General features: G+C 32.6%; 1 protein-coding gene across 5 annotated transcripts in view; it reads right to left on the bottom strand.

Moving 5' to 3' along the window:
* Positions 1–26,967, bottom strand: part of LOC100010760 (fibrillin-2) — a 170,558-nt gene that overhangs the window by 129,253 nt on the left and 14,338 nt on the right. For all 5 annotated transcript variants that reach the window (XM_056824701.1, XM_056824700.1, XM_016431337.2 and 2 more), the window contains 10 exons: positions 26,827–26,952; positions 26,137–26,259; positions 24,910–25,038; positions 23,372–23,497; positions 22,702–22,824; positions 21,142–21,264; positions 19,589–19,714; positions 10,078–10,200; positions 3,406–3,528; positions 2,523–2,684 (listed from right to left, as the gene is read on the bottom strand). In XM_056824701.1, the coding sequence (XP_056680679.1) occupies positions 2,523–2,684; positions 3,406–3,528; positions 10,078–10,200; positions 19,589–19,714; positions 21,142–21,264; positions 22,702–22,824; positions 23,372–23,497; positions 24,910–25,038; positions 26,137–26,259; positions 26,827–26,952 (1,284 nt within the window). The remainder of the gene's footprint in view (positions 1–2,522; positions 2,685–3,405; positions 3,529–10,077; positions 10,201–19,588; positions 19,715–21,141; positions 21,265–22,701; positions 22,825–23,371; positions 23,498–24,909; positions 25,039–26,136; positions 26,260–26,826; positions 26,953–26,967) is intronic.

The raw sequence follows: 26,967 nt of genomic DNA on the forward strand, positions 1-26,967 counted from the left end.
TTATAAATAATACTAGCTGATGGTTTTAGGTTAAGTACTTATTATCATTTTAAGAAAAAAATCCATTCATATCAGTGCTTTCTAGTGTTTATAGGAATAAATGTTGTGTTTTTTCAAAACCATTTTTAGTATCTATTGATAAAATCTTAGAATTTTTATTACTTTTGAATTGATGTGGTCAATTTTATTAAAATTTTCCTTTATATCATTCCTGCTATAAACCCTTTTTGTTCACAATCTTTGTGATTTTGCTGTATTCTCCTGTCTAGTATTGATTGTATTTAGTATTTTTACATCCATTTTCATTAATGAAATTGGCCCATAATTTTCTTTGTTTCTGTTCTTTATGATTTAGGTATCAGTCCCATATTTGTTTTATAAAAGGAGTTAGATAACACTCCTTCTTGACCTATTATTTTAAATAATTTCTTTACTATTGGAATTAGTTGATCTTTAAATGTTTAGTGGAATTTGCTTGCAAACCCATCTGGTCCACTCTCTTTGCTGTCCACTCACGTTGTCCACAAGACTTAATGAGGCACTTTTTATTTTTCCATATTTAGTTTAGTTATATTTGTTTATTTTGTGAATTCTTTGAATTTATTTTTCTTTCTGGTTTTAGGATTCTTGCTGTATAATTGTCTACTTGATTTATGGGCCTCCTCTTTTGAAAGTTTTAGTGTTTCAAGTTTTAAAACTTTCTCCACATCTAATTTTATGGCCTCTCTTCCTTTGCTGGTGAGTATAACCAAGACATTGTGCTACAATACTGCCTCAGCATCTTTGCCTTAAAGACATGGGTTTTGCTGAGCTTGGTCACTACTACCCTCACTATTTTCTATAGAGGTATAGGAGAGGCCTACTAGATTTATAAACCCTTCCCTTCAGGTCTGGTGCCCTTAGTTATGATTAATTAGTGTCTGATTTTTTTAGGGTTGGGGGAGAAAAGAAGTCTTGGTAGAGTCTCCACAATAGTTTGAAGAGAAAACGACAAGATCAGTTTCTGCACAAACTATTAACCACTTCTATTTATATATTCCTCCTTGGATGTGTAAAGGTAAATGAGAGATAGCATGCTGACAATTTTAAGGATTAAACAGAGATCTTTGGTGTTAATTCATAATGCTGGAATTCTTATCTTCTTTCTACTATGGATTTAGCTGTAAGTACTCTATATTTGGTAAATAAATCCTCTTTTTGAAAAGTTAAAGTGCTTTGGAAAAAAAATCATAATGGGCAAAGAGGTAAAACTTTTTCTGCAAATGATATCATGGGATATATGGAAACATCCTAGAAATACAACTAAAAAGTTAGTTAAAATAGTTAATGATTTTAGCATAGTAGGATATAAATTAAACCCACTATTGTGCTGGTCATGTAATTTTGACTCTCCAAAAGCTCCTTTCAATGGTGTTACAACCTTTTAAATTATATGCATTCTGTGGAAATAAAGGGGAAGGAAAAAAATTTTTTTCTTTTGTAAATAAAAACTTTCCTCTTGTAAATAAAAACTCAGTACTATACAGAAAATGAGCTATAGCTCCTTCCAGTGCTGGAACTTCAAAGCATTTGGAAGATAAGAAGGTGACTAATTTAAAAAAGGAAATTAATCTCAAAACAGCATAACAGAATCTGAGAAAAGATACAATAGATTCTTCTCTATGATACAATGAAAGCAACATTGTGGTTTACACTGGGTTCTTGTTAATATACTTTACTATAGTACAGAAACTTGAAAAATGACAAAAATTCAAATTCCTTTTTGTAAACAAAAACATATATGTTTTTGTAAATATAGACATAAAGGCCAGCTAGGTAGAGCAGTGGATAGAATGCCAGGTCTGCAGTTAGGAAGACTTCTCTTCCTGAGTTCAAATTTGGTCTCAGACACTGTGACCCTAGACAAATTGAATTACTTAACCCTGTTGACCTCAGTTTCCTCTTCTGCAAAATGAGCTTTGCTATGAAAATTATTTAGCTTTGCTAAATTTCTTAGCTTTGATAAGAAAATTCAAATGGGATCACAAAGAGTTGGAAATTACTAAAAATGACAATGGTTGGTGCATTTTGTTCCAGAACAGACATGCCATTTAACATTCTGAATTCTTGAAAAGTCTTGATATATGAACTTTATTTTCAGGGAAAATATTACATTGTACTTGGAATTTTCATGCCAATCTGAAGAATATTAACTGAATGATAGAAAATCCATGGGGATTGTGCCAAAAGTAGTCCATTGCATTTTATAATTAAAATTGGTAAAGCCTGATGGAATTATTTTTGAGAATTTTTAAAATATATATAAAATACAGATTATTCATTCACTGCAACATTAAGTTACTGTTGACATCAGTACATTTTTATTTCTTTGACATTTATACACTCATTCAAGATACACAAGGACCAACTTTTTAGATTTCTTCCCCACCCCCTTTCATTTCTTGTTAGTTTTGGATGCTTGCTGGGGAATCTGAAAAAGGTTGTGACATTTGGAAAACATTTTTAAAGATATTTATACTTACTGCTGTTCACAGGTGGGCAACTGCCACCAGGATTTCCCCAGGACTTTCCCAAAGAGCAGCAACATGAGGAATGACTAATTCCAACACCAATCTCAGTGTTGCAGGAGAAACTCCCATCCTCATGGGGTCCAAATTTCAGGTAGCAGTTACCAACTCGATTATCTGTAGAACAAAATGGGAACTTAAAATTACTGGTACTGGATGAAAGAATGCTACAAATAATTAATATCTTTTTTCCCCTTTTTTATTTAGAATATTTTTCCATGGTTACGGGATTCATGATAACCCCCTCCACTCTTTCCTCCCCCCTCCAGAATCCAACAAGCCATTCTTATTTCTGTCTTATTCATATCTGCAGTAGTGCAATCCTTTAAAATCAAAACCCCAATCATATCTCTATCACACTATGTGATTGATCACATATTTTTCTAATGCATTTCATTTCCACAGTTCTTTTTCTGGATGTAGATATTCCTAAATTCCTCTGGATTGTCCTAGGTCATTGCATTGCTGCTAGTAGAGAAGTCCATTAAATTCGATTGTGCCATAATTTCTCAGTCTCTATGTACAATGTTCTCCTGGTTCTGCTCCTTTCACTCTGCATCAATTCCTGGAAGTCATTTCAAGTCACATGGAATTCCCCCAGGTCTTTATTCCTTTCAGCACAATGATATTCGAATCATCACCAACAGATACCACAATTTGTTCAGCCATTGCCCAATATTTAGTAAACAACCACCAGCTAACAAGAATTAGGGGAAAGTTAACTTAAATTAGATATTTTAAAAATCTTCTCTAAAAAGGATCATTGGAATTTATATTCTAAGAAAGTTGAATAAATATTCATTATTTTCTGAATATTTTTTTCTTAAATTATACATACCCACACAACCTATACCAGTTGGGTTTAGCTGGAAGTCTAGTGGACAGTTACTTTCATATCGACCAGGACTATTGACACAAAGACCACTGACACAGTTGATGGGATCAGCATACTCATCAACATCTAGGAGAAAAACATTTTAATACAATTTTTAATCTTTCAATTTGCCACATGGGATGATGCTCCAAATCAGTTAAATTGTTGATAAAGGTTTAAAATGAATAAAAGGGAAAGGTACAAAGAAACCTTCAAAAACTTCCACACTAATACAATAAACAAAGTTTGAAGGATCAATTATGTAATGTTAGGAGAAATTTGATACTGACTTCTAGAATTTCAAATGGGGAAAATGGATTTCTGTGTGTGGGGGGGGAGGGGGCTAGAGTTCAAATAAAGTCAGTGTTTGACTATTATGTATTGTAAAGTTGAGGAGGAATACTCCTTGCTCTCCATTGACATTTTTAGACTATCCCTCTACCATAATCATACAGCACTACCTCTTTCTTTGGTTTTTACACTATCTGAATTAAACTCCCCATTAAAATTCTGGTAGCTATCATTTATCAACCTCAGGACATTAGTTTTCTCTCCATAATGAGTTCAGGGCTCTCTACCTCAACTCATGCCTGATATTACAGAGCTTTAACATATGTACAAATATTTATGCAAACCTACATATAACATCATTCTTCCTCTACTATCTCTTCTTTCACTCCAGAAGCAGTTGATATCACAAAAATATGTTATTAAAAAATGGGCTTAGCACAGAGGCTGACACATAGTAGGTGCAATATAAATATTTATCCCTTTCTTCCTGCCCTTCCCTTCTATCTTCCCCATTCCTATCTTAGATTAACAATTGTATGTACTTATGTGTATGTGTGCATTTAATAGATACACATAATATATGTACATACATTATAGGATAGTACAGTGGTCAGAGATCAGTAGAAATTGACCCTACCTTGAAGGAAGGAGTCTTCCAAATCTAAACATAAAAGTTTATTAGATTTCAGAATCTAATTCAATTCATATTTTCATCACAATGGAAAGTATTCCAGAGACTTTCAGTATAATATTAAAATACCCTAAGACTGTAAAAGAGAAGGGAAAGAGTCTTCTAATTGTGAGAAGTCTATGGTCAGGTAACAATTCTACCAAACAAGAAGGTATCTATAGGACAGCAATCAGTAGCATTTCTCTCTACTTATTCTCAGCCCTTTCTAATCTTCTGAACTCTTCCAAACTGTAATGGCTTCATAGTTCCTCAAGGAATTAAATTTCAGTGGCCTGCTCCTACCTTCTACCTCATCTTCCTGCTCTTACAATCATTCACAATTGTACCAGTCCTATTAATGCATTCCAAATCATTCCCTGGGTCTTATGATCCTTATGATCCTTAATCCTGTTCTTTGTTCCTGGCATAACCTCCAATTTCTCTACTATTTGGCTTTTTTTCTCCTAAGCTCCACTCTTCTCCCTTCCATACCTTAACCCTGATAAATCATTCAATTCTATGCTGACCTTTACATTTTAAAAAAATTTCTTTTTTCCCAATTACATGTAAAAACAATTTTTAAACATTCTTTAAAATTCTGAGGCAAATTCTCTCCCTGAGCCCTCCCAGAAACTGCAAGCAATCTGATATAGATTTTACATGTTCAATAAAGTAAAACCTTTTCAACAATTCTGACTCTGGAGGGAGATGGCATTTTCATCATGAATCCTTGAGAATTATCTTGGATCATTGACAATAACTAAGTCACTCACAACTGTTCATTATAAAATATTATTGGGAGGGCAGCTGGAGATGGGAGGTCCTAGATTAAAATCTGGCCTTAGACATTTCCCAGCTATGTGACCCTGGACAAGCCACTTGACCCCCATTGGCCTATCCCTTACTGCTCTTCTGCCTTGGAACCAGTAAACAGTATTCATTCTCAGGTGGAAGGTAAGAATTTAAAAAGTAATAAAACATTACTGTTACTGTATACAACAACTTCCTGGTTCTTCACTCTTCACTCTGCTTCCATTAATGCAAGTCTTTCCAGGGTTTTCTGAAATCCTGCTCATCATTTCTTATAGAACAATAGTATTTCATTCATGTATAATTATACATCATTTGTTCAGCCATTCCCGAATTGGTGGAAATCCCCTCGATTTCCAATTATTTGCTACTACAAAAGAGTTTCAATAATTAGTTTTGTCCAAATAAGTCCTTTCCCTAGAATGTTTGGACCAGTTCACAACTTTATTAAGTGTGCATTCATTTTCCAATTTTCTTACACTTCAACCAGCATTTATCATTTTCCTTTTCTGTCATATTAGCAAATCTGATAAGAGTGAGGTGGTATCTCAAAGTTGCTTTAATCTGCATTTCTTTAATCAATACTTTTTAGAACATGTTTTCATGTGACTATAGATAGCTTTGATTTCTTAGTCTGAAAACTGCCTATTAATATCTTTTGACAAATAAAAGTCATATTTATGGTTATTATTGATATCCAATATATCCAATTGATGATACTATATGCTGCTCATATGCTTTGACCAATAAAGAGGAAATTAAAGCAATTACTTGGAGTTATATTATTCAATTATATAGTAATAAATTTGATAATCTAAGTGAAATGAATGAATAATTACAAAAATGTCAACTGCCCAGATTAATAGAAGATGAAAAAGAATACTTAAACAATCCTCTCTTAGAAAAAGAAATTGTCCAAGCTATCAGTGAATTCCTCAAGAAAAAATCTCCAGAGTTAGATGGACTCACAAGTGAATTCTACCAAATATTTAAGGAAGAATTAATTTCAATACTACATAAATTATTTGAAAAAATAGGCAAAGAAGGGATCCTATCAAATTCCTTTTATGACATAAATATGGTGCTGACACCTAAATGAAGAACAAATATAATTTGCCATATCAATAACAAAACCAACAGAAATCAAATGATTACCTCAAAAGAGGCAGAAAAGGATTTTGACAAAATACAACATCTCTCTCTATTAAAAACATCAAAGAGCATGAGCTTTCCTTCAAATAAATAGTATCTATCTAAAACCATCAGCATGCATTATCTGTAATAGGGATAAGTTAGAAGTTCTCCAAATATGATTAGGAATGAAGGAAGGATGTTCATTATCATTACTACTATTCAATATTGCATTAAAAGTGCTAGCTATAGCAATAAGAGAAGAAAAAAGAAATTGAAAGAATTAGGATAGACAATGAATAAATAAAATTATTATTCTTTGCTGATGATCTGATGGTATATTTAGAGAATTCTAAGGAATCAGCTAAAATTAGTGGAAATAATTAACAACTTTAACAACATTAAAAAATATAAAATAAAATCATGTCATTAGCATTTCTATATATTACCAACAAAGTCCAGCAGCAAGAGGTAGAAAAAGAAATTCCAGTCTATTTGCAAGAACAAACTGAGGAAATTATGGACTTAATTACAAAAGGCATTTCACACAAAAAAGGCAGATATAATAATTGGAAAAATATTAGTTGCTCATGGGGTAGACCAAAAAATAATAGAAATGACAATTTTACCTAGATTCATATACTTGTTTAGTGTTATACCAGTCAAACTGCCCAAAAATATTTTATACATCTGGAAATAATAATAACAAAGTTTATCTGGAAGAACAAAAGGTCAGGAATCATGAAAAGGTCAGAATCAATGAAAATATGTGAAGGAAGGTGACTTAGGAGTATCAGATCTCAAACTGTTATTACAAAGCAATAAGTGTTAAAAACAACCTGGTACTGGCTAAGAAATAGAGTGGTGGATAAGTGGAATAAAATATGTATAGGAAGTCTAGTAATAAATGACCATAGTAATTTTGTGGTTAACAAATCAAAAGATCCAACCTTTTGGGATAAGAATTTACTATTTGATAAAAACTATTGGAAAAAACTGGAAATGGTATGGCAGAGATTGGAAATAGACCAACATCCCACATTGTATACCAAGAGAACATCAATATGGGTACATGATCTAAATATAAAGGATGAGACTATAAAAAAATTAGAGAAAACATAGAATAATCTACCTTACATTTATGAACAAGGTTACAATTAAGGACCAAAGAGGAGACAGAGAACATTATAAATGTGAAAATGGGTAATTTTGACTATATTACATTTAAAAATTTTGTACAAACAAAACAAATGCAACCAAAATGAGAAGTAGAAAGCTGGGAGGAGGTTTTATTATTATTATTATTATTATTATTATTATTATTTCTTGGTGTCTCATGTACAATAATTAGTTTTCCTCTTATCCAATTCTACTTTTTAATAAGCTTTGTCCATGAATTTTTGTAACCTTTTTCTTTTTGGCCAGAATTCTTCTCTTCAGTTGATTTCCATGCCTCTTTTACCATTTGGACTATTCTGTTTTAAAAACTTGTTATTTTCTTCAGGATTTTTAAAATGTCTCCTTCACTGTTGACTTTCTTGAATTATTTATTTGAAGCATTGTGTGGAAGAGAATTTGGGAGAGTTTAGGGATTCCTTTCCTCTACTATATCATCTCATTCTTATAGTTTACTCACCTCTATGTATTCTGCCATCTAGCTACCATTCCTTACATGAGAATTCCATTTTTTGTCAAATTTTTTCATAATTTCTTGCATAGGTCTCTTTTCTTCTATTGCCCTGATTTTATTAAAAATATATATTTTTTTGCTTTAAAAATCACTTTTAGTTCTTTTATACATTTTTATTGGGCCTGTGTCCAATCTGTGTTTTTCATTGTGGCTTTTCTTATATTTTAAAATTATCTTTATATCTTGGGCTTTTTGACCATAGAAGTTTATATGGCTGGATTCTATTTCTGTTTATTTGTTCAGTTTACAAGTTAATTTTTTTTTTAATTTTGGACTTATGTTAGATTTGGGATCTTCTCACTTCTGGGAAGGAAAATTAGACTGGTAAATGATTGATTTCAGCAGCTTCTGTACTTTAATCTTGGAGTCTGAGCTCTGGTCCTTACTCAGGTAGGGCCCCTGCTCTCTCATAGCAACAACTCTTTCTTTTTGCCCTGGAACTATGGCTGGAAGTTGGAAATCAGGTTACAGAGCTACCAAATGGCATCCAGTCCTGCACCCAATGCTTGCAAAGATACTCTAGAATCTTGTGTTCAGTCCCCTTTTTTCTCACAGTGTTCCAGCTGATTCTACTACTGCTTCAGCTATCTCCTCCAAGATGCTGAGTCAGTACCACTTCTCTTGTGCCTGTGTACTATATTCCTAGCCAGTCCCCACTTTGGGATCCATAGATATCTCCTTCTCTCTTCCCAAGCTACCAAAATCTGGAAAAATCACTCACCATTTCTTTCTGTTGTCGTTTTTTTTTTTGCTCAGAATTAAATTTATTGCTTTCTGTGGTCATGTTGTAAGTGAAGATTTAGAGAAAGTTTGGCAATTGTGACTCTTCACATTGCCTTCTTGACTCCACCCCGTCTTAGGATTCCATGAGAGTGGACCTCTTCATCCCTCTTCTTTTTAATTTCTCTGCCTCCCTTTTGCGTTTATTTGCATACCTAGCACTCAACACGGTGTCTGGTACATAATAAGTACTTAATAAATGTTTTTTGACTTGACGTTTAAAATCTGACCTTCTATTGGAAGTCTTTTCCAGGCCCCACCACCAATACACCCCTGGGTTACTGTCTACTCTGTATATATCTTGTATGGACCAATTTATTTACATGTTGTTTTCTCCATCAGAATCTACGCTTCTTTACGGCAAGGAGAGTATTTTTGCTTTTCTTTTTATCCCCAGAATATATTTTCCTGCACATAGCAATGTTTAATAAGTCTTCCACATACTGATCAGAAAAATTTATTGGAAGGATATATAGCTGCATATTAGATAATGAATATTATTTGAGTCATTCATATGATCATACTAATCTACTAACATAATAATCAATGGATTAGTAGTCTATAATGTATATTACTTAATCAATTTATAGTCAAATATACAAAATGAGTTGTAATATTAAGAATTAGTAAACCATTTATAATAAGTACAAGCTTTTTTTTTTTTAAACAGGAAGAATAAAAAACTAACTTATAAAAGTTTAACTAACCAATCAATTGAGATTGAGAAAGAATATACTGTAAAATGACTTTTAATCCAAATATACAGATTAGTGCCAGGGCATTTTGGTGATGTGGTAAGTAAAACTTCTGAGTCTGCATTTGGGAAGGTCACAAAACTAACTTCAGACATTACATGACCCTGAGCAAGTCACTCACCCTCAGTTTACCTCTGTTTCCTCATCTGTAAAATGGGGATAATAATAACACCTATATTCCAAGAGTTGAATGAAGTATTTGTAAATCATTTTGCAAACCTTAAAGCTTTATATAAATGCTATTTTTGCTGTTTCTATTATTTCCATTACCAATATTATAATTCTAATATGTTCAACCTGTATTAGTCTCATCTGTAAAAAGAGGGTACTGCAATGCCAACTTCACTGGGTTGTTATTAGGCAGAAAAAAAGAGATGTAAAAGGCAAAATAACTATATAATTGTCTTATCTTATCTTAAATCTATATTTACATAAATAGTATTCACATACACTAATTGAAACATTAACTGTCTTTAGCATAGATTTCTATATATCCATAATTGACAGACCTGTACAATTTCCTCCAGTTCTATCCAGTTCATAACCATCATCACAGATGCAATGAAACTCTCCTGGAAGGTTTTTACAGGTTCCGAAGACACAGATATTCTGGAATGAACACTCACCAATATCTAAAGCCATGTAAAAATATACATTGTTACATAATTATTTTACAGAACAGTAACGTAAAAATGTTGGTACTAATAGAAATTTATTTATATTTTATTAATTTATCTACAAATTATTTACTTATTTATAAATGCCTATTATTTTTATGAGTTAGTTATTTTTGATTTTATTAATCATGTGTTAGAATGAGAAAGCAATTTTTTGTTAAACCAAAATAAATTGAAAAAAAATTTTAAAGGTTCTGTGTTCAAAATGAAAAACAAAAACAAAAACCTTAAATTTTCAACTAAAAGTTCTTAAAAGCAGTGGGTGCATAGCCCATAGTCAAAAATGTCAGATAAAAGAATCACCAAATACATAGAAAAAACCTTCTTTTGAATAATATTATAAGACAATTTCAACCTTTTATGTTTTGTAATTTTGTTTATATTTTATTCAGCTAGAAGTTACCTAACATAAATCTTCTTAATTGCGTTTATTAGGAAAGTTTTTGTTTCTAAAATTCTTACCAGCATCCCTTTTTTTCCCATCATTCAAAGTATTTTTGTTGAATTATAGCCAGAAACATAGTTAATTTAATATCAATAAATAAGGATATTTTTCTGTTCCTGTATTAAAACTGATGAACACTGTGTGGAGTGAAATTCTGGGAGGGCTTATACTCCCAGAAATGACTTTAATAAGCAGAGAGGAGACTTGATAAGATGCTGGCAGAGAAAAATGGCTTTATTCTGAGAAAACAGCAGACAGCAGTAGGGGGGGGGGGTAGAAGGGGAGGAAAAGGAACTCTTCCCAAGTGGTTTGCTTGGGGCAAAAATGTCCTCTCTTCTTCTAGGTACAATATCAGACTTTTATAATAATCCTGACACAAGATTCTCCTTCCCTCTGTGCAGTCCCACAGAAGAAGGGGCTGTGATGTTTCAAGTCTCAAGTGTACAATTTTCAACATTACGTTCCCTTAAAGACCCCTATGATCCAGAAAAGCCCATGACTATCATGAGATTCCTTGGCTGGGACCAGAATGATACTTTTGAAACTCACTGTACTTTCTCTCCTTCAGCTTATCTTATAGTTTGGCTTTCTTCTCAGGGTACAGATAAACTCCTCTCAAGGCTTTTGAAAATAGATCAGGAAAACTAAAAGTTTTATGGGGGAAGGGGAGGTAGTTTTAGTCTAAGGAATAGTAATACTAAGGGGTCTTGAAAATTGGGGTTACAACAAGTCAAATACTACTCTGAGAATTACACATTGAATCTCATCCAACACAACATGAACATGTTTGTACTGATATTGGAGTAAATGTGTTTATATTCATGTATATGCATATATATGTACATTTCAGAAAGAAGGTAGGCTCTTTAAAAACAATTTCCTTAAGATTCTTAGAATTGAAAAATATCTTAAATGGCTTTCTTCAATTAGCCATAATTTGAGATGAATAGAAACTTCTAATCTGTCACAAGAACTTATTTACAAAGAGATTAATGATTAGATTCTTTTTGCCCCTTTTATTTTTCTATTTTTACGATATTTTATTTTAGAAATCACATGTAATAATTTTCCACATAAGTTTTCTGAATAAAATGATTAGTTTCCACTATGATAAAATTAATAGGAACAGATTGTGTTGAACAGGTAGTTCTGATAATAAATCTCCAAAATGAAACCAGATTTCATAAACAATACAGTCACTTTTCTATTGTATAGATTTTTCTCTGCATTTTATTCACCAGCAACTTAAACTAAAAGTTATATGTGCTGGAAATAAATTTAATTTCAAGGATATGCAATGTTTAGAATGATTTCTAAAGTTATTATAATATGCCATGTTTCCAGTTTGTCTATGAACAACTTAGTTTTTTAAGACTTTTAAACATGAGAATTACATTTATCTCCTAAAACAAATGAAACTTCTTCAGATATTGTGGTCTTTTTGTATGATCTTAAAAAAAAAGACTAGGGCAAAAAATCATTCCACTAGCCAATTTCCTGTTTAAAAGATGTAGATTTGAATAATTTCTTTAAGAAAAAAGGATCTGTAACATTTTATGTAATTTGCATAATATATGTATGCATATATATATATATGTATGTATATATATATATATATATATATATATATAAATATAAAATTTAAAAGAAAATCCAAAACCTTGGTTCTTAGAAATATATCAGACAGAGGAGGGGCAGAGTCAATATGACAGTGTAGAGGCAGCAAAAGTTCAGACCTCTGAAAACCCTTCCTTACCAATTACAAACTAAATGCTCCTAGGGGACTGAAAATCAAACCTAACAACAAAACAGAGCCAAGAAACCCTCCTGCTGGACTCAATTCAGAAGGTACGCCTCCCCAAAACCAGAATTTGAGAACACTCGGGTTTAAGGGGAAGGAAGAAGGAAGGTCCTGGGACCCCTCCCCAACCTAGAACACTAAGCCTCCAGCGGCAGCTGAAACTTCTGGGCAGGCAAAGGCAATGGTCTGGAGGGAGCAGCTTGCAGGCAGGGCTGTGCCAGGCTCAGAGTGTCATACACAGGCAGTCAGGAAGGAGCTGGACAGGGAGTGCATAGTGGGCAGTCTGGTCACAGTGGCAGAGACCCTCCATATTGCTCCAGCCTTCCAGGAGGTTTTACCCTCAGGACACATCCAGTCCAGCCCAGCTGAACTTAATCACATCAAAAGTCTCCAGAGGACAGGGAAGCTCAAGCTCCAACACCCCTCCCCCACAGATTGCACTGAAAGATCTCCTAATCTCCAAGAGGGGAGACTGAGAGAAAACCCCAAAACCTTTAAAAAAATGAGAGGAGCAAGAGAACAGTCAACTACAGGGAACAAAGAAGGGTAAATATGAGCAAACAATGGAAAAAAAAGAAAAAAGAAATTACAATCGACAGTTTCTATAAAGGCAATGAAAAAAGAGCAAATTTAACAGAGGATGATCAAGGAACATCAAGCAATAAAACAGAAATCCCAGCAAACTGGATACGGGGTTTGGAAGAATTCAAAATGCAATTCAAAACACAATTAGAGAGGCTGAAGACAATTGGGAAAAGGACTTAAAAACTAAGATAAATCATCTGGAAACAGAAAAAAAGTTTCTTGAAAGCCAAAATCAACCAGCTTGAAAATGAAGTAAAGGAGATGAAAGATAAGGCAAAGAAGACGAAAGACATGGCAAAGGAGATGAAAGATGAGGTAAAGAGGATGAAAGATAAGGCAAAGGAGATGAAAGATGAGGTAAAGAGGATAAAGGATGACCTCCAAAGAAAATCTTACCAGAAGGAGAAGGATGACCAAAAAGCCAAAGATGAAGTAAAGTCTTTAAGAACCAGGATACAACAACTAGAATTAAGTGACCTCACAAGGCAGTGGGACAGTATAAAACAAAGCCAAAAGAATGAAAAAATTGAGGAAAATATGAAGCATCTCATTCATAAAACAGAGGATTTAGAAAATCATTCCAGGAGAGACAACTTAAGAATCGTTGGTCTACCAGAAGACCATGACAAAAGAAAAAGCCTGGATGTAATGCTACAGGAAATTATCCAAGAAAACTGCCCCGATATTCTAGAAGAAGAAGGAAAAGTGGAGATTTAAAGAATCCACAGATCACCTCCTGTACTTAATCCCCAATTGATAACACCCAGGAATGTTATAGCCAAATTTAAAAACTATCAGAGCAAAGAAAAGATATTACAAGTTGCCAAGAAGAAGTCATTCAGATACCATGGAACCACAGTGAGGATAACACAGGATCTGGCTGCATCTACACTGAAGGACCAAAAGGCATGGAATATGATATTCTGGAAAGCAAAGGAACTAGGTCTAGAACCAAGAATCAACTACCCAGCAAAACTGACTATATTCTTACAGGCGAAATTATGGTCATTCAACAAAATAGAAGAATTCCAAGCATTTGTAAAGAAAAAACCAGACTTGAACAGAAAATCTGATGCCCAAGCACAGAACTCAAGAGAATTATCAAAAGGTAATTAAAAAAGAGGGAAAAAGAAAAACAAAACAAACAAAAAAAACCCCTTTTTTTTTAAGAGACACAATAAGTTAAAATGATATGTATCCATATAAGAAAAGAGGTCATTGGTAACTCTTAAAAATTGTTATGATCATCTGGGCAACTAGAAGAATTACACTTAGAGGGAACAGTAACAAACTGTATAGGAAGAAATGACAAGACATAAATATGTATATAGATATATATGGGCATAAATACAAATACATGTGTATATAAATACAAAGAGAGTCAAAAAAGAGTTTAATACTAAAAGAAATGGTAAAAGAAAAAAAGGGGGTAAATTATATGTCACAAAGAAGTTCATGGTGGGAGGTGGGAGAACATCAATAAACTAGAAGGGTTAAAGAGGTCGGAGATAGGAAATATTCAACACTTACATGCATTGACCCAAATTGAGGGAAAAACAATCCAACCCATTGGGGATATAGAAGGGTAACAAATGGATTGGTGGGGAGGGAAGTAGTATAAGGGAGGGAGAGGGTGGGGGTGTAGTTTTAAAAAGACTGCAAAGATAATAAGGGGGGGACTAACAAGGGAGGGGGTAGAAAGAGAAGTAAAATAAGGGTGGGAACTAGGGGGGTTGATTAAAAACAAACATTGATGTAGAAGGAAATAGTGAAAGAAGAAAAGGCAGGACTAGGAATAGAAATCAAAATGCTGGGAAATACACAGCTAGTAATCATAACTCAGAATGTGAATGGAATGAACTCACCCATAAAATGCAAGCGAATAGCAGAGTGGATTACAATCAAAAACCCTACCATATGCTGTCTACAAGAAACACACATGAGGAAGGTAGATATGCATAGGGTCAAAGTAAGAGGATTGAACCAAATCTATTGGGCATGAACTGAATAAAAGAAGGCAGGAGTCGCAATCATGATATCCGACAAAGCCAAAGTAAAAATAGATCTACTCAAAAGAGAAGGGAAGGTAATTACATCCTGATAAAAGGCAGTAAAGACAATGAGGAAATATCAGTACTCAACATGTATGCACCAAATGGCATAGAATCCAGATTTCTAAAGGAGAAACTAGTGGAACTCAAGGAAAACTGTACTAGTGGGAGACCTGAACCTTCCTCTTTCCAAACTAGGTAAATCAAACCAAAAAATAAATAAGAGGTAAGAGAAGTGAATGAAATTCTAGAAAAATTAGAGTTAGTAGATGTGTAGAGAAAAATAAATAGTGACCAAAAGCAATACACCTTCTTTTCAGCAGCACAGGGTGCATTCACAAAGATTGACAATGTACTAGGACATAAAAACATTGCAAACAAGTACAAAAGAGCAGAAATAATAAATGGAACCTTCTCAGATCACAATGCAATGAAAATAATAATTAGTAAGGGATCATGGAGAGACAAATCAAAAATTAACTGGAAATTAAACAATACGATTCTCCAAAACCGGTTAGTTAAAGAACAAATCATTAAAACAATTAATAATTTCATTGAAGAAAATGACAATGATGAAACATCCTTTCAAAGCCTATGGGATACAGCTGAAGCAGTACTCAGGGGGACATTTATATCCTTGAGTTCATATATTAACAAACTAGAGAGGTCAGAAGTCAATGAAATTGGCATGCAAATTAAAAAACTAGAAAGTGAACAAATTAAAAATCCTCAGAAGAAGATTAAATTAGAGATCCTAGAAATCAAAGGAGAAATTAATAAAATTGAAGGTCAAAGGACTATTGATTTAACAAATAAGACTAGAAGCTGATACTTTGAAAAAAACAAATAAAATAGACAAAGTACTGGTCAATCTTTTTAATTTAAAAATTTAAAAGGAATTTTATTTAAAAATTTAAAAAAATTTTTTTAAAAGGAAAATTTAAAAAAGGAAAGAAGAAAACTAAATTGACAGTATCCAAGATGAAAAAGGAGACCTCACCTCTAATGAAGAAGAAATTAAGGCAATCATTAAAAACTATTATGCCCAACTATGTGGCAACAAATAAGGTAATCTAGGTGATATGGATGAATATTTACAAAATATATATATTGCCTAGACTAACAGAGGAAGAAATAGATTACCTAAACAACCCCATATCAGAAAAAGAAATTAAACAAGTCATCAAAGAACTCCCTGAGAAAAAATCCCCAGGTCCAGATGGATTCACAAATGAATTCTATCAAACATTCAAAGAACAACTAATCCCAATATTATAAAAACTACTTAACAGAATATACAAAGAAGGAGTTCTATCAAATTCATTTTACTACACAAATATGGTAGTGATTCCAAAGCCAGGCAGGTCAAAAACAGAGAAAGAAAATTATAGACCAATCTCCTTAATGAATATAGATGCAAAAATCTTAAATAGGATACTAGCAATAAGACTCAAGCAAGTGATCAGGAGTGTCTTTCACTATGATCAAGTAGGATTTATACCTGTAATGCAGGACTGGTTCAATATTAGGAAAACCATCCACATAATTGACCATATTAACAAGCAAACCGAAAAAAAAAACCATATGATTATCTCAATAGATGCAGAAAAAGCCTTTGATAAAATACAACACATATTCCTATTGAAAACACTAGAAGGTATAGGAATAGAAGGGCCTTTCCTGAAAATGATAAACAGTATATATCTAAAACCAGCAGCAAACATCATCTGCAACGGTGATAAACTAGAAGCCTTCCTAATAAGATCAGGAGTGAAACAAGGATGCCCATTTTCCTCTCTATTATTTAACATTGTACTAGAAACACTAGCTGTAGCAATTAGAGAAGAAAAAGAAATTGAAGGTATTAAAATAGGCAATGAGGAGGCCAAGCCATCACTCTTTGCAGATGATACAATGATCTACTTAAAGAGTCCTAGAGAACCAAGCAAAAAGCTAGTCAAAATAATCAACAAATTTAGCAAATTTGCAGGATAAAAAATAAACCCACATAAGTCATCAGCATTTCATATCTCCAACCCATCTCAGCAGCAAGAATTAGAATGAGAAATTCCATTTAAAATCACCCTAGTAAACCTCTTAGGAATCTATCTGCCGAGACAAACACAGGAACTATATGAACACAACTACAGAACACTCTCTGCACAATTAAAACCAGATCTAAACAGTAGGAAAAACATTGATTGCTCATGGGTTGGACAAACTAACATAATAAAAATGACAATCCTCCCCAAATTAATTTACTTATTTAGTGCCATGCCCATTGAACTACCAAAAAACTTTTTTACTGACTTAGAAAAAAACATAACAAAGTTCATTTGGAAGAACAAAAGATCAAGGATATCCACAGAAATCATGAAAAAAAAATGCAAAGGAAGGACTTGCAGTCCCAGATCTCAAATTATACCATAAAGCAGTAGTCATCAAAACAATTTGGTACTGACTAAGAGACAGAAAGGAGGATCAGTGGAATAGACTTGGGGCAAATGACCTCAGCAAGACAGTCTATGATAAGTGCCAAGATCCCAGCTTTTGGGACCAAAACCCACTATTTGATTAAAAAAAAAAAACTGCTGGGAATATTGGAAGACAGAATGGGAAAGATTAGGTTTGGATCAACATCTCACATCCAAACCAAGATAAACTCAGAATGGGTGAATGACCTGAATATAAAGGAAACTATAAGCAAATTAGGTGACACAGAATACTATACATGCCAGATCTTTGGGAAAGGAAAGATATCAAAAGCAATCAAGAGCTAGAAAAAAATCACAAAATGTAAAATCAGTAATTTTGATTACATCAAATTAAAAAGTTTTTGTACAATAAAAACTAATGCATCCAAAATAAGAAGGGAAGTAACAAATTGGGAAACAATCTTTATAACAAAAACCTCTGACAAAGGTCTAATTACTCAAATTTATAAAGAACTAAACCAATTGTGCAAAAAAATCAAGCCATTTTTCAATTGATAAATGGGCAAGGAACACGAATGGGCAATTTTCAGTTAAAGAACTCAAGACTGTAAATAAGCAAATGAAAAAGTGTTCTAAATCTCTTATAATCAGAGAAATGTAAATCAAAACAACTCTGAGGTATCACCTCACACCTAGCAGACTGGCTAACATGACAACAATGGAAAGTAATGAATGCTGGAGGGGATGTGGCAAAGTTGGGACATTAATGCATTCTTGGTGGAGCTGTGAATTGATCCAACCATGCTGGAGGGAAATTTGGAACTATGCCCAAAGAGAGCTAAAAGACTGTCTGTTCTTTGATCCAGCCATAGCACTGCTGGGTTTGTACCCCAAAGAGATAATAAGGAAAAAGACCTGTACAATAATATTTATAGCTGTGTTCTTTGTGGTGGCAAAAAAATTGTAAAATGAGGGGATGCCCTTCAATTGGGAATTGGCTGAACACATTGTGGTATATGTTGGTGATGGAATACTATTGTGCTCAAAGGAATAATAAAGTAGAGGAATTCCATGGGACCTAGAACAACCTCCAGGAACTGATGCAGAGTTAGAGGAGCAGAACCAGGAGAACATTGTACACAGTGACTGATACACTGTGGTACGATCTAATGCAATGGACTTCTCCATTAGTGGCAATGCAGCGATTCTGGACAACTCTGATGGATCTATGATAAAAACCACTATCCACATTCATAGGAAACACTGTGGAAGTAGAAACACAGAAACACAGAAACAACTGTTTGAATACATGGGTTGAGGGCATAAAGCTGGGGATGTAGATTCTAAATGAACATCCTAATGAAAATACCAACAAAATGGAAATAGGTTCTGATCAAGGACATAAGTAATACCCAATGAAATTGCGTGTCAGCTATGGGAAGGGTGGGTGGAGGGGAGGAAGAGAAATAATGTAATTATTGTAACAAAGGAATAATGTTCCAAATTAATTAAATAAATTAATTAATATCCTTTTTAAAAAAAAGAAATATATCAGACAACACAAAAACAATTCTGGGAAGTGGGAGACAACATCACAATTTAAAGGAAGAATGAGATTAGTATTATCAGAGAGACAAAACCCAGAATATCACATGAGAAAAGGGAAATATGAAGATGCTACCCAAAATAAGTAGTTGAGAATTGTGTAGACTACATTTCACTTAATGAAAAAAGTTGAATAGTTTTTTTTATTACAATAAAAAAGAATAACTACAAAAATAACAAATGAGAAATGGCTAAATGAAATAAAACAAAACAAACAATGAAATCATGGTTCTAGGCAAGGAAAACATTATGAGATATGAATACTAGCTTCATCATTATTCACACTGCAAAATAATCTATACTGGAAAATATCCTTTTTTATATGTGAAATATATGCTTCCAGGTTAAGGTCATTCCAGCTCCTTTTTTGTGGTTTTCTTTATTCATTGTAGCCAATTCAAACTTCAAAATGGTGGCTTACCCTGGCAGGATTTGCAATCTGAACCTGGAGTGAAGCCCATCTCACATTCACAATTATATGTAACAGGGATATTTAAGCACTGTCCATTCTCACAAAGATTGATGTTTTCTGCACACTCATCAACATCTGTAGAAGAAAAATAAAGAATTACTATTAAATTATGATTTTTCATGATTCATTATGCAAGAATCCTTTTTTCTCTTGCTTGTTCCTTCATCAGACAAATTATTTGGATGATTACAGCAAGTGACATGCAGCATTTAAATCTTCAGAACCAATAATCCTAAAAGTCTAAAGGAATTTTAAGGGGTATTTGTTATGTTTGTTATTTTTCTTTTTCATAACAAATTTCTGTTATTGTCACTTCATTGATAATACTGTAATAAATTCAGAATAATTTTAGTACTATTATAAAATGTGGTGTTTATTTCCTTAAATCACCATAAAGTTTAGAGATAAATTATTAGAACCTCAGCAGTTTTAAAAGCACTGCAATATTTAAAATGACAATGAAAAATAAATGACAAAAACCTTTCTAGTTTATTAATTATGTCAAATAATTCTCTAACATAAAAAATGACCCAGAATACCATTAAAAGTAAGGCTTAATTGGATATTATTAAAGTGAGTCTTAGTCTGAAAGACCACTTAGGTACATAAAATTATAGATTTAGAGCTGGAAAGAACCTCAGAGATCACCTAGTCAAATTCCATTTTACAGATAAGGAAAGAGTATTCCAAAAATGAGGAACAGAGAGAGGAGCTAAAAGTATTAGGTGCATGGAACATTAAGTCAGTAGAGCTGGATTGTAGATTTTTAAATGAAAGTAAAAGCGTAAGAAGACTATTAAGGTAGGAATAGATCAAATTGTGAGTAGCTTTAAATTAAAAAAAAAATACTATATTTAATCCTAGAGGTAATAGGGAGTCATTGGAGTTTACTGAGCAGAATATGACATTATACTTTCAAAAATCATCCTTTATTACAAAGGTTCTATGTATCTACATGCATATCTGGCATTGTCATTTTGATCTTCATTTAAATGCAACAAAATATGATAAAAGCCCAAACAACTTTTGTAGCTCAAATTACTATTTTTCAAAAGCATATTGATGCTGTCATGATTAATGAAATGCAAATTCATTCATATTAGTTTTTTTGTACCATGTGTTTTCCAGATCAATGAATATTCATAATACAACTATTATACTAGAAGGGTCTACAATATTTTTTGAGATTAAAAAATCCTCATGCTTGAAAAGGTAAGGAGCTCTGAATGATATACATGGTATTTTCCTCTAGTCAAACCTTTATGGATAACAGGAAAACATTGGAAATTAATAATAAATTTTAATTTTTGTAGTTTGTGGAAAAATAAAAATATGTAACATGGTTTTATGTCCTGTATGAAAGCTTTTTTTAAAATCCTGTATTTATAGCCATAAGATGGTTGCTGATTTTATTTAATTGCATTATTTTAAAATAAAGAATACAGAAAAATTGTTTACTAGATAAAAGATGTTGGAAAATATATCTTTGAAATTTCACTAACCTAAGCAACTAAAATTATCTCCAGTGAATCCTCCAAAACAAGTAGAGTGGTATGAATCTGTTGTGTTCACACACTGGGCATTTATATTACATTGGTGGCTTCCATTAGAGCATTCATCCAAATCTGTATAAGAAGAGAATAAAATAAAACTTAAGCCAGAACATTTACACACTTAAAATATTAAGTTTGGCCTTAATTTGATTTTGGAATGAGAAAATAAGTTTTGATTATGCTTTGAAAAAGCATGTAGCAAATAAACATGTTCCCCCAAACCCCTGGAAATGCACATACTCACAAGACATCCCTAGAAAATCATGCATAAAATGAGTCATATGAAAAATCTGAAAAATCATAAAAACTTAAAATAACAAAGATACTATCTTCTTCTCTATCCCATAATGAAGACATATTATCTAGCTTCTCAAATCATTTAATGATCAACTTAAATCTCTAATATTGTATTATCTTATAATTCTCATTATATTTGGCAAAAGACTTCATTGGTTTTAATTTTACATCATCTTTTTTATTGCATGGTGATGTGAGTAGGAAGCAGTAAAAAGTGGATGATAAGTAGAGTGGGTAATAATTTGTAATGAAAGATTAAAGAAAGTTAAATGGATGAAAATGAGAAGGAATGTAGGAAAGAAAAAGGAATGCTTACTAGTTGGACAGGACAAAGAATGGCTATGTGGCAAAATAAAGCTGAATAGCAAAAACTACATCTCATATGTCAAAATGATATGAGTTATAAAGTTAAATAAGTAGTTTGTATATACAAAGACAATAAAGATGATATAGCCAAATTGAATGATATCATCAATAGAAATAATGGATTTTTTTATACACTCAAAGTAGGTACATTATTTGTGATTGGGGAAAATCATCTAGTTTCACTTTTCTTTTCAATTGTCCTAGGTAATGGTTGATAAAATATTTGAGATGGATTAAAAAGATCAAGTTGTTTAAATATGAATGTATCTGTCTTTAAAAGTACAGTATAGTTCTTCACCTTCTAAAAGCGAAAGCTTGTTCAAACTTAGGCCTATAAAATATCAACTGCATTGCCTTTTTGCTTCAAGTAAAATATTTGAAATTTGACTGTTGGAGGAATTATTTTATTTTATTTTTACGAAAAAGCTAATGTTAACCAGTCACTGCATGTTCAAATTAAGTCACAAAAGTCTTACCTTCCCTGCTCATTTCATTGAATTTTAAAACTTGTTAAAAATTAGTTGGAAAATATATAAGATATTTTTCATCATATAATTGGATTTACCTTAAATGCTGTCGTCACATAGAAACTTTTCTATAAACAGATCCTACATCATACTTTTGTTATTCAATATATAATTCAATAATAAACTTAACAGAAACTTCTAGGCACAGATGATCTTGCAACTAAAGCTATCTTTTGGCTTTTAGGATAAAAATCAGTAAGAAAATCAATGTTTTAAATTCAAGTATGTAAGTTGAAATTCATGCAAAAATTGAATAGATATATATTTAAATAATGTAATTTTGTTTCCTAGTAATTGATACCCATGGCTGCATACTCACCAACACATTTGAAACCATTTCCAACCCAACCTTTCCTGCAGCTACATTTAAAGTTTCCTTGGATATTTAAGCACGAGGTATGCATATTGCAGTTGTGAACACCAATGTCACATTCATCTACATCTAAGAAAACAGTTGGTTAATAAAAGTAAGATGATGCAGTAGAAGACAGAAACTTTAAAATTTGACATAAAAATTTTTAATTCAACTTCCAAATACATTTTACTTAGCATAATATTAATAAAAATATGAAAACTTCTAATATCTCATAAATAATTTTAAATTGGGGGCTTCAGAATGCCTTTTGCATATAGATTTATTATAAGTTAACAGATTAGAATTGGGTTTGATATGATCAAGGACATACATATTTTGCTGAAACAATAATTAGACCCAAGAACATCATAACTAATGAATTCTTTACATAGTATACCAGTTAATTCCTCCTGTGATAATATACTACAACCAAGTCAACTGTTTTCAGTTTTTTCCATCTTTCAGAGGCAATAAGATAGGATATGTTGTAGTTAATTTATATTGGAGTATTGTTTTTAGTCAGTCTATTTGGGCTTACCTAGAGTAAGAAACTAAATAAATAGCACAATGAGGATGATAGCTCCCTGAAATGCAAATAGAAAAATGTAACAATGGATACATGTTTAGCACATACCTGCACATCCAACAGTTCCCTTTTTTCCAGAATAGCCCAGTTGACCATGACAAATAAAGGATCCCTTTGTGTTCTCACATTCCCCGAACATACAGATGTTAGAATCTATGTCACATTCATTCACATCTATAAGGTTATATTGAAATATTTTGGTTAACATTTACCTATAATAATCATCCATCACATATAAAGAAATGTCTTTTATCTGCAACCAAGTATAAATGACAGAAATCAAAAGTATTGCTAATATTTAAATATATTTTAAATATCTATTTTGGGTAGCACATTTTTCAGAAACACAATATATTTATTAGTTCAGGAGATGTGTTTAAAAAACTAGTATGTCCTTCCTATTTCCCAACTTGTATTACAGTGTTTGAGAAATTAAAACACATGCAACCCAAATAACACCAATTATTTAATTCTTTACTTTTCTCAATTTCATAATGACAACCAAGTTTTTAAATCAAAAGCAGAAAATGCTTTAAATTGACTATTAGCTTTCTCTACTAAAGTCCTACTCCAAATGTCTCATCTTAATATGGAGCTGACCTGATTTCTGGAAGATTGCATGATATGTTCATGTGTATGTGTATATATATATATGCATATGTTTATATATATGCGCATATGAAAATGGTTTGACAAAGGAGTAGTCTAACTAAATTTTAGAGGGGCTCATTGCCATAGTGTGGACTCTTTGTCCATACTTGAATTTACTTTTTATTAGTTTTAACAATACAAGAAGATTTTCTACTGAAAGGTCTGAGATCTGTGTCAGAGGACTTTCAAAGACCTCAGTAGAATTCTATACTATAATAACATTACTGTAAACCATCTATTTCATTAATAATTGCATATTTGTTGTTTTAATAGAATCATAAAAGAGGCAGAATCTTTTAGAGGAATAAAGCTATTAGAATTTGAGTTGGAACTTGTTTTGAGTCCCAGCCTCAAAAACTTAACTAGATATGTGTTTGCAGGAAAGCAATTTATCATTTTGGAGTCTGAGGTCACTATAAGCATTTGGAAAATGCTTTCTTCACAATTATGAAATAAGTAGTGGAAACATTTGCAAACTATAAAGCAATAAATAAACATTTACTATTATTTTATTCAAACACAGAGGGCTGAAGCCATATTTTTCTAGTTTAACACATTGAAGCTTTTTCTTTTCAAACTTTTTGGAAGTTTTAGAAAAATCTATTTTTATATGAACATCATGAAACCCTATGTGTCTACATATACATAAACATTAAGAGTAAGCATGGTACAATTGATAGAACAGATCTTGAAGCTAGGAAGTCGTGAGTTCAAGTCTTGCCTTTGACATAGAAATGCTATATGATTCTGAACAAGACCCTTGACCTCCACGTATCAAAGACTATACTTTTCCAGGGAGTTACTGACCTGCATTAGTAGATGAGAATAGTTTCTACATTAAATGAAATGACAAGAGCTGGACCAAAATATCTATATCTCCATCTAGTGACATTATATAATGTATAAACTTAATATCTTGTTCTCCAAATACTCACCAACATCTGTTTTCATATCCACAGAAGCCATTAAACCATCATAAGAGAGACAGTGATACACTCCAGGAATGTTAGTACCACATCGACCACCATCACAGATACCAGGATTATTTTCACATTCATCAATATCTAAAGAAATAAAATTAAAGTAATTTTTGAGCATACCAAAGATTTCCTATTTCCAACCCTTTTGTAAGACATAAAACACACAAAGAAGGAATTGTCTTTTAAGGCTCCATACACATTTATATTGAGTTCAAATTTCTTTCCAGGACTCCAATTCAACATTACTGTCTATTAGGCTTTTCCGGGTGGATGTCCCATAGGCACTTCAAATTCAGCATCTCCTAAATGAACTTCATTATATATTCCTTCTTTACTTTTCCTTCCCTTTGGCACAAAATCCTAACTTTCTCCCAAACTTCTATTGAGGATATTACCTTCCTTTCAGTCACCCAGGTTGGCATCCTTAAAGTCATATTTGGCTCTTCTCTCTTCCTCACTCCCCATATCTTATCCCTTGTGATTCTCCTTCCAAAATATATCTCACATCATTCCTCTCTTCACTTACACGGTCCCTATCCTTACCTGGTAGAGAGTGTTCTGCTTTGTCTTTCTGCTTCCAATCTATCCTCTCTCTCTCTCTAATCAAACCTCCATACAAATGGCAAACTGATATTCCTAAAATACAGATCTGACTATATCACTCCCTTCTAAAAAATGTTCAATGAGTTCCATTGTACTAGTCATAGCTAGACAATGTTTGGCCATGATACACTTTTCAGTCTTTTTTCACTTTACACCCCTTCATGGAATCTTCACTTCAGTCAAACTGCCCTCCTATTTGTTCCTCCTGCACAGCATTCTATCTTCACACCTTTACACATGTGGTACTCCATGTCTAGAATGCATTCCCTCCTGACCACCACTCCTTAGAATCGAAACATGACTTCAAAGACAATTCTAATGCCATGTCATAAGGACTTTTGGAACTGCTTTGTGTATATATTTGCTATTTACTTACCTTTGTACATATTGTAAAATGGAAAGTATTTGGAGGAAGGGTTTGTTTCATTTTTATTTTTGTATTCCCAGTGACTATCACACTGCTTTGTATATAATAAGCATTTAATAAATGTTAGTTAGGATGAATTGAATTAAATAAGGCCAATTTGTACATGAAAATTAGCTAAAATGAAAAAAACCATTGTGTTTTTGTTTCCTTACCTGCACAGGTTCTCATATCTGGCATCAGGGTATAACCTTCACTGCAATTACATTCATAGCTGCTTTCTGAGTTACTACACTGAGTGTCACAGTCTCCATTCATTATCATACACTCATCAACATCTAGGGAAAAAACATTTAAAATGTATTATTTGTCAGCTATTCTTATTTTGCAAAAGTTTGCCTTTTAAAAGAATAATTATACAGATCATGCTGAATGTTTAATCACTTCTCATGATGATTTTTTTTTATTTTTGCCTATACAAACTAGCAGCTGTTTTGGGTAGTATTCTTTTTGACATTTTCCTTATTTTCCCAAGATTAAGGAAATTAGGAACATAATTGCTAAGATCAATGAAATAAAAGAATATATTGTTGGGAGTTTATATCTGTGATTACAGGGCAAAGAAAAGAACCATGTTGACTTATGGAACTACTTGCTTCCTAATCTTAAAGCTTTACTTTTGGTTAGTGAACACAAACTAAAAGTGCAAACTGTACCAAATTATTATAGAAGTTGAACAAAAAATGAAGTATAAATGACACCAAAAAAGACAGTGAAAGGATTCTTATTACAAAGGACAAACAATATTAGGAAAGCCTGATTATATGAAATATCCCGAGAACTCAGTGACTTAGAAGTGTGATTATCTTCCTTTTACTGACTTTAGAAATGTGCCCCCTTCTTACCCATACAGCTTTGCCTATCTGGAGTTGCTTGATAGCCAGGATTACAAGTACACTGGTATAGTCCAATCATGTTCACACATTTTCCACTTCTACACATATTATCACTCAGAGAACATTCATTAATATCTGCAAAAGAAAAAA

This window comes from Monodelphis domestica, chromosome 3 (genome assembly GCF_027887165.1).
Source record: "Monodelphis domestica isolate mMonDom1 chromosome 3, mMonDom1.pri, whole genome shotgun sequence".
In the NCBI taxonomy this organism is placed as follows: Eukaryota; Metazoa; Chordata; class Mammalia; order Didelphimorphia; family Didelphidae; genus Monodelphis; species Monodelphis domestica.